Source organism: Pygocentrus nattereri, chromosome 23 (genome assembly GCF_015220715.1).
Source record: "Pygocentrus nattereri isolate fPygNat1 chromosome 23, fPygNat1.pri, whole genome shotgun sequence".
NCBI classification, from domain to species: Eukaryota; Metazoa; Chordata; class Actinopteri; order Characiformes; family Serrasalmidae; genus Pygocentrus; species Pygocentrus nattereri.
Window position 1 is genome coordinate 29,487,978 of NC_051233.1, and position 9,073 is coordinate 29,497,050.

Below are 9,073 nucleotides of genomic sequence, written 5' to 3' on the forward strand. Positions count from 1 at the left end.
ACCTTCGCCTACCTGTGTAAAATGAAATCAAATTGTAAGTCGCTCTGGATAAGAGCGTCAGCCAAATGCTGTAAATGTAGAAAACGTCACTAGGCCTTTGAAACAGGGAGGGCGTTTAATTTCACATGGTTCTAGATCTGTAGGTTCTGGAATGGAGATTCTAACTGCCAAAATTGCCTACAAACACTGGTACCCAAAAGTCACTCATATCTTTTCTTTAGATACATTCTCTCAATCCACTCAGCCTGCAGCCAGATCTTCATTAACATCATACAGACTCCTTGACGAGGTTTAGAACACTGAATCACTTATAGCTCACAGAAAGTCTCACTGTGTCCTTCACCACATCAGCAAGACTGAACCTTAATGAAGACCTGGTGCTGTATGAGCAGGTTTGGAGGTTTTGAGGGATTATTCATGGAAAAGTTTTGGGTGACTATTGACATCAGCTATGTGGGCTTTGTAGACCCGGAGCTAAACTGTAGCAGCAAAATTGAGACACCAAACATCTGTTGGTTGATCAGCTGTATCTGGGGCTCCTCTGATGCCCTTCTTTTGTCATTGCCTACAAAGTTATTTGATATTTTAATGGGATATCTGGTACAGATTAGCCACATTGACCTTCTTACATGAGTAAAAAAGGAAAACACACCCCTCCACACTCTCTCTTTCTCTCCGCCCTCTCAGAAACACTCTCACATCACTCTGAAGACTTTGCACCCTTTCTCATCAGCATTAACTCGCACCCTCTTTCACACATACTGAGCTCCACTCAGTGCAACTACCAGCCTTAAGAACCTCAACTACAGTGACAGACGCTGAACAATGGGGGGAGGTAAGTCAGAGTCCGGTGACTGTGTTTACGTGTTTTAATCTGTATTTGACTGACGAATCTGGAATCTAATGAATTCTTCTGACATATATTTTGATTTTGTACATGAATTCAGTTCAATTCAGTTCAGCAGTGCTTTATGGGAATGTTACCCATCACACATGACTGAGACATCTGTCTAAAGTTGGCTTCTTTAGTTTTGCACTGGAGCTACAATGTGAGTGCAATCGAAATCTATGGTGCTCAGAAGAGAGCAAGATTTACTTGGTAGCCTCTCCAGCGCAAAACTAAAGGAGCTTTAGACACCGACCACGTCTCGTCTGGTTGACTCCATTTGCAGTCAAGTTTTTTTTAGTGAGCCCTTCTTTTAACCAGTGACAAAGCTAGAAAAGAAGTTATTCTTTCATTCTCAGCCTATTTCTCTTCCTCATTTATTGCATTTTCATGCACTCCTGCACTTGCTCAACTGTGCTTAATTGGGAAATACCTTAGCAGTATTAGTTCCGTAGACCTGCACAGATCTCTCTTGATGAAAACAGGACTGTTGGGGTTCAGCTAATCACCACAATGAGGCTGGCGCACCTTGTAAACAGCCCCGTAGAGAAACGAGGGCAGCTGAGAACCAGGCAACCTGGAAAAGAGCTTTCCCGGCTAAATGATTCGTATCAGGCCAACAAGCTATTGGTTCTGCAACAGCAAATTTAAGTATATAAGCGATTTGTAATTGCTTTGCCCAAAGAGCCTTGAGCTGCTGTGTTGGGCTGGAGATATTACTACTAAAACCTCCCTGTTTACATGATTCCTCATGTTCTATGGGCATTCATGGGTGGAACATCATCTGGAGCTTGTTCTTAAGAAGAATCCAAACATGGAGAAGTTCGTAAAAGCAATTCTCAAGGAAAAAATCTTAAGAAACTTCCAGTATTCTGTTAAGGGGCATTCCGGCCTAAAAAAAGAGTTCAATATGTTGTTTTAAGCAGTATTCTGTTGCATAATTACATCCCTCAGCCTCAGTTTGCCAGAGGTCTTGATTTTGTATCAGTTTCTTCATCAGTGCTCTCTCACTACAGTACCCAGCATGCATTCCACAGATACAGCTGTTGAGAATCTCTGTGGTGTCAACCAATTCTGACTGCTTGCGTAGTTGCTGGTCTAGAGGGTAATAAATACAACCAAACTATCAGCCTGGCCCCAAAAAACACCCCAAAGCAGATGCAGTGTTTCAAAGTCTCCCCCACCTTCAAGATACCTCATCACAAAGGGGCTCTCCTAGTCTTTAAACCTTCTAACAGGCCCATAGAGACAGCCTCACTCCTGTGGCACTTGTAGCAAGGTTAGGCTGGAGGTTGGGGAACTAGCCTTGTGACTGGAAGGTCGCTGGTTCGATCCCCTGAGCTGACAGTAAATGACTGAAGTGCCCTTGAGCAAGACACCTAACCCTCAACTGCTCCTGGGTGCTGTGGATGGGACTGCCCACCGCTCTGGGCAAGTGTGCTTATTCCCCCTATTGTGTGTGTTCACTAGTGTGTATGTGGTGTTCCACTACATGAATGGGTAAAATGTAGAGGTGAAATTTCCCCGTTGTGGGACTAATAAGGGTCATTTAATCTTAATTATCATCGGAACATTCTACTATAAAAAATACTACTATAAAAAATATTAATGTTCTACCACTGAAAAAGATTGATACTCATCTCTAAGAGATTTCAATGTCTTTAAAAAAGCTGAACATTGAAGGTAACAGTATTTGAAGACAACAATTATACAACAATATATATATTGTTCCTTTTTTGCAGTTAAACAAACTGTAATTCCCTGTTTTCGTCTGTTTGTAGAGACGGTTGAGTTCTCTGATAAAGACTTCACCTATGGTAAGTGTTCTATAACTCTCCAAAGCAGTTTTCACAGCAATAGGCCTGGATTTGATCGATTCACTATAGAGGTGGAAGCAGAGGCGCATGGCAAGGCTGAGTAATACGAATGGCTGTGGAAATGTTTGTGCTGCCATCTAGTGATGATCTGTGTAGATGTGAGCTGTGTGTTTCCTCCTCTGAGCTGGGGTGAAGTGAGGTCTGGTGATGGTCAGTTGTGTTTACCTGTGTTTGTGTGTGTGAGACTATGAGGTGATCAGAAGAGGAGGGCTGATCTTCGCCGCTGTCCTCTTCTGTTTGGGCATCGCCATTATTTTCAGTAAGTTACCACACTTTGACATCCATCCATCCATCTATCTATCTATGTCAGTCAGTCTGTCTATCTATCAGTCTATCTGTCTGTCTATCTATGTCAGTCGGTCTGTCTATCAGTCAATCTATCTGTCTGTCTGTCTGTCTATCTATGTATCTATCAACAATATAACAACATAACAATGTAATTTGCTTGTTTACCTGTTATTTTGAGATGTGCTGTTAAGAAACCGGATCTTTCTGTGAGCCACAGATGTGTAATTGTGTATGAGGGGTTTGACCCATAAGCCACAGGCCTCCCACACCCTGGGCCTTTTCCCCCAAACATGCGTTTGGCTGTCTTAGATATCAAAATGTGTTTTTCTTTAACAGGCAAAAGACTGACCTGTGGGAGCAAACGAGCGGCAAAGTAAATCTCAACCACACACACACACACACACACACACACACACACACACACACACACACACACACACACACACACACACACACAAACATTGACTGAAATACACACACAGCAACTGCAGTGTGGGAGGTGTTCTAAGTAGGGTTGCCATCTTTTCAACAGTCCAAATCCAGTCACCCCTATGACCTGTATTTGATGTTGCCGCTGTCAGCAGTGGTTTGTTCTGCAAAAACAAGATAAACAGATGATGTGGCGCTTAATTTGCCATGATGCAGTAGTTCAGCATCTTCTTCTGCCGTGTTTTTCTTGAGTAAACGGATGTTGACTGGTTTGTTGCGAATGGCAGTTCCGTTTATGTCATTATGTCAAGCCTTAAATTCCTTGCTTATTTTCTTCATCAAAATACCAATAACGTTAAATGACACCATTTACTACCATGATTTTAGTACTTCAGGTGTTTTTTTTACCACATAATCCAGGTGAACATTGCAAAAAACAGAAAAATGACACTGGATAACTGGATGAGTGGCAACCCTCGTCCCAACTGTAGACATTTGATGAGGTGGGCTGGGTATCATTCAAACATTTTTGGTAATGAAATCAATAAAGATACCTTGACCTTGACACCAACTCCTGAACAACAACAGAGACATTATAAAGGAGGAGGAGACAATTCACTGGCCGAAAAATGAATGAGAATGCTTGTAGTGATCAAATGGCACCCAAGTATGGCTGTGTGTGGGCAACTCTATTGACTTTTGATACGCAGACCTCTTGATGAGGATGTAACATGAACACAAACCAGTAGATACACATACACATAAGAAACATCCAGCATACTAACCTGCTCTGCTTTTCTGCTCTGTTCAGGCCTGTGAACTTAGACGAGCTTTAAACTCTGCATGGTTGCATTGAGGCACTCTTGTACAGCAGGTACATCCTTCTAGTCAAAGCCTTCTCCTGGGTTTTGTATGTCTGTGTACTGATACGTATAAAGTTTGGAACTTAAATGACATTATTTATGAAAAGGTCAGGCCCAAAATTATATTAGAATGCCCATTAATTCTCAGTAATGCTTTTACCATGGTGCCTAATCAGATACATACGTTGAGCAGAATTACAGATGATGTAACTCTACAAACATCCTAACTGAGCAGTAAACCACAGCATCAGTGGGACAAACACAGCAGAATCTGTTATTAGTGCGCTATATTTCCAAAAGTATTCACTCACCAATCCAAATCATTGAATTCAGGTGTTCCAATCACTTCCATGGCCACAGGTGTATAAAGCCGAGCCCCTAGGCCTGCAGACTGCTTCTACAGACATTAGTGAAAGAATGGGTCGCTCTCAGGAGCTCAGTGAATTCCAGCGTGGCACCGTCATCGGACGCCACCTGTGCAACAAGTCCAGTCGTGAAATTTCCACACTACTAAATATTCCACAGTCAACTGTCAGTGGGATTATAACAAAGTGGAAGCGATTGGGAAAGACAACAACTCAGCCACGAATTGGTCGGCCACGTAAAATGACAGAGCGGGGCAGAGTTCCAACTTTCTGCAGAGTCAATCACTACAGACCTCCAAACATTACGTGGCCTTCAGATCAGCTCAAGAACAGCGTAGAGAGCTTCATGGAATGGGTTTCCATGGCCGAGCAACTGCATCCAAGCCTTACAAGCGCAATGCAAAGCGTGGAATGCAGTGGTGTAAAGCACCGCCACTGGACTCTAGAGCAGTGGAGACGTGTTCTCTGGAGTGATGAATCACGCTTCTCCGTCTGGCTATCCGATGGGCGAGTCTGGGTTTGGTGGTTGCCAGGAGACGGTACTTCCCTGTCTGCATTGTGCCAAGTGTAAAGTTTGGTGGAGGGGGGGATTATGGTGTGGGGTTGTTTTTCAGGAGTTGGGCTCAGACCATTAGTTCCAGTGAAAGGAACTCTTAAAGCTTCAGCACCAAGATTTTGGACAATTTAATGCTTCCAACTTTGTGGAACAGTTTGGGGACGGCCCCTTCCTGTTCCAACATGACTGCGCACCAGTGCACAAAGCAGGTCCATAAAGACAAGGATGGGCGAGTTTGGTGTGGAAGAACTCGACTGGCCTGCACAGAGTCCTGACCTCAACCCGATAGAACACCTTTGGGATGAATTAGAGCGGAGACTGTGAGCCAGGCCTTCTCGTCCAACATCAGTGTCTAACCTCACAAATGTGCTTCCAGAAGAATAGTCAAAAATTCCCATAAACACACTCCTTAACCTTATGGAAAGCCTTACCAGAAGAGTTGAAGCTGTTTTAGCTGCAAAGGGTGGGCTGACATCATATTAAACCCTATGGTTTAAGAATGGGATGTCACTCAAGTTCAAATGCATGTGAAGGCAGATGAGCGAATACTTTTGTCAATATAGTGTATTTTACATGAGCTCTGGAGGGAGTAAAATATAAAAATAAGTACTTTGAAAATGAGGTAAACCTGCCAATGGGCCCTGGTCATTTAAGGGGTTAAATCTAAATGAATATGATTTAACTGCAATGCCAATAAAGTAGAGTAGCGTGAATGAATAACTAGAAAACAAGCCTGCAGTTTAAAGTGTTTAAAAAATGTCAATGTGAATTTTCAAAACGTAAATGGGAAGTTCCACAGATGTTTCAGATTTCTGCATAATTCAGGGCCTGACATGTAAACATTGAGTCATTCAGAGTGGTTTGATGTGAAATGGTTCATTGTAGAGACTTTTCTTTACACTGGTGTCGATAGGAACCAGGGGTCGCCATGACTACAACACAAATATAGCCACTGTTCAAAACCACCAATAAACCTACGCATGTCTTCTGAGCTTTTGTATGTAATGTTGATAACAGAGAAATAGTGGTAAATCTGAAAAAAAGAGACTTTTTGCCTGCATATAGCTCTCCAGTGTAAATAGCTTATTTTTTAACTTCTCAAAACTGTCAGGAAACAATGGCTTGGGTATCATACAGTGTATTGATCACCATTTAATGTAATAACTTTGTTTGAGGGGCCGTCTTAGAGCTTCAGAGGTCTGGTTCCTATCACCACCTCTGTGAACAATTCTCTACAATGGACGTATAACAGGAAGCATAAAAAATCCTGGAATTCCCCTTTAATGCCAGCGCTGTGTTGCTGCAATGAGTCTAGAATTTATATACAGGACTAAAAGCAGCTTCAACTGATTTCTAATGACTTTTCTTGTCTCAGTGAGGTGAATTACAATGGTGTGATGGGTTGGGCAGATAATAAACTGTATGGGCTAAATTTCCTTACAAGCTAAATGCACTAATTTACTAATATGTTTTTTCTCCACAGATATCCTAACAGGTAGCAGTCGAACCTCCCACCTTTGAAGAGTAATCACACCTAAAAAAACATAAGATTCAATTTAAAAAGCACCTTCTTTAAGCTATGAATGTTTGGCAGCTTGTGTGTCAATAAAGAATGAATGGATGAGCACAGCTCTTATTTTAAGTTACTTCTTTGTGTTTTATATCTCAAAAAGGCATTCAGCTTTGATTCATGGTCTGTTGCATTATTACAAAGATTATGCCAAAACATGTAGGCCAAATAATCCACACCAGTGCATTTTGATAGAAAATATACCGAAAAAATACCAGACAAAATCTGAAATATATATATATATATATATATATATATAATATTGCAATGCTGTTGTAATACATGCAGAATGTGGCTTGACATTGTCTTGGCCTTCCCTGAAAAAGACGTTGTCTAGATGGCAGCATATGTTGCTCCAATATAGGTACATATCGTTCAGCATTAATGATGCCTTAACAGATGTGCAGGTCAACCATGCCATGCGCACTAATGTCCCCCACTCCACACCATCATGGACACTGCCTTTTGAGCTGTGCCTGATAACAAGCCAGATAGTTCCTCTCCTCAGAGGATCCGCACAGCAGATGCACCATCATTGATTTCCAAAAAGAATTTAAAGTTTAGATTCATCAGACCACAGGATACTTTTCCACTTCACCTCAGTGCATCTTCACTGAGCTTGGGCCCAGAAAGGCGGCGGCGTTTCCGGATCCTGTTATTTTTCTGTACATGGTTGAGTTTAATCTGGCATTTGTGGATGCAGTGATGAACTGTGTTCACAGACAGTTGTTTTCTGAAGTGTTCCTGAGCCTATACACGTCTATAACCAAAGGACAGCTCAAGTAATAAGCTTTAGTATGTAATAAGCTTGGGAAATTAAAGGTAAGTTCTCTATTTGGATTTCTTACAGTGGTGGTCATAGGAACCAACTGAGGAGCATCTATCACAAACCCACATTTACCTTTGTGAAACCGATCAGACTGATGTAGTTCAACGTTAAAGTTAAACACACCTTTTACTCCCCAATCCATTCTATACATGCATGGAAATGAATATGCAGAAACAGCCTGTTTTTCCACTCACTGCTTTTGTAAAGCCAGAACTTTGAACAGGCTACCATGTCACAGAACACGCGTCCTATACAGCGAGTTAAACGTTAGGACAATTACATTTACAGCATGTGGCTGACGCTCTTATCCAGAGCGACTTACAATTTGATCATTTTACACAGGGAGGCCAAGGTGGTGTTAGGAGTCTTGCCCAAGGACTCTTATTGGTATAGTGTAGGGTGGTTACCCATGTGGGGGATTGAACCCCAGTCTACAGTGTAGAAGGCAGAGGTGTTAACCACTACACTAACCAACCACAATTGACGTTGCTGATGCAGGTGCAGTGTAAATATGATCATAATATATTCAATTACACACAATTTACACACAAACCAGAAAGCTCTTGTTGGAAAAATAGCAGTTCATACGAATGTAATCACTCTCACTGCACTGCACACATGCAACTACGTACGAGAAAATACGTGCTGCAACTATTAAGATGCGTTTGTGTAACTACATGAGTATAAACAGCGATCACTACATGTACATAGTTGTTAATAACTAACCAGTTGTTACACTGAGAATGTGTACATTGGTTCCACACAAGTGAAATATGTCACATCATCTCAGATTAAGCGATTTAAGCACTTTTACGTCATCGTTCTGTTAAAGTTACACGTGTAACAATGTTGAGTCAATGCGCACATTTTGAATCATGTCAATTAAAAGCAACCTTTAAGCAACTTTTTCAGTGCAGAGGCACTTAAAGTGGAACTTTCATTACCATTTTATTCACAATATCCCGAAAAATTAGACCACACATCCTTTTAGACGCTTAACGTTAAACGGAAACACCACCAAGTTTTAAAGATTCGGCCTAAGTATGCTGTTGAGATGTAAAAACAAAAGTCTTTCAGAGTGGTTTGGTGTGAAATGATTGTAGAGAAGCTTACTGACTCGTCCTGGTTAGTGGTGGTGACAGGAACCAGGGGTCACAGATGTTACCATTTTATTTACTACTCAGTTTCTTTGGGGACTATTTTGCCTTACAACACCTTACATGCATATAACCCTCCACCATGCATAGCTTTAAAAAATACATTTTAGGCCAAAAGCTTATCTGTAAACTACGTCTAAGGCATAATCAGTTAATCTGAACTTTCTTTAATGTAGGTGGCAGTTTGGTGGCAGTAAACTCTTCAGACGTCTGGTTCCTTTCAGCACCACTGTAAACAGTTCTGACTCTGCCA

General features: G+C 41.6%; 1 protein-coding gene across 1 annotated transcript; it reads left to right on the forward strand.

Annotated features, from left to right (window-relative positions):
* The first annotated feature begins 660 nt into the window (after positions 1-660).
* On the forward strand, positions 661-6,906 carry fxyd2 (FXYD domain containing ion transport regulator 2). Its single transcript, XM_017713865.2, has 6 exons — positions 661-835; positions 2,668-2,703; positions 2,948-3,022; positions 3,388-3,424; positions 4,292-4,354; positions 6,748-6,906. The coding sequence occupies exons 1-5, from the start codon at positions 826-828 to the stop codon at positions 4,314-4,316; spliced, it is 183 nt and encodes a 60-aa protein (XP_017569354.1). The 5' UTR covers positions 661-825; the 3' UTR covers positions 4,317-4,354; positions 6,748-6,906.
* Positions 6,907-9,073: the final 2,167 nt, after the last annotated feature.

Coding starts and splice junctions, on each gene's coding strand:
- fxyd2 (XM_017713865.2), top strand. Junction 2,704..2,947: donor TGATAAAGACTTCACCTATG/GTAAGTGTTCTA, acceptor TGTGTGTGTGAG/ACTATGAGGTGATCAGAAGA. Junction 3,425..4,291: donor GGGAGCAAACGAGCGGCAAA/GTAAATCTCAAC, acceptor TGCTCTGTTCAG/GCCTGTGAACTTAGACGAGC.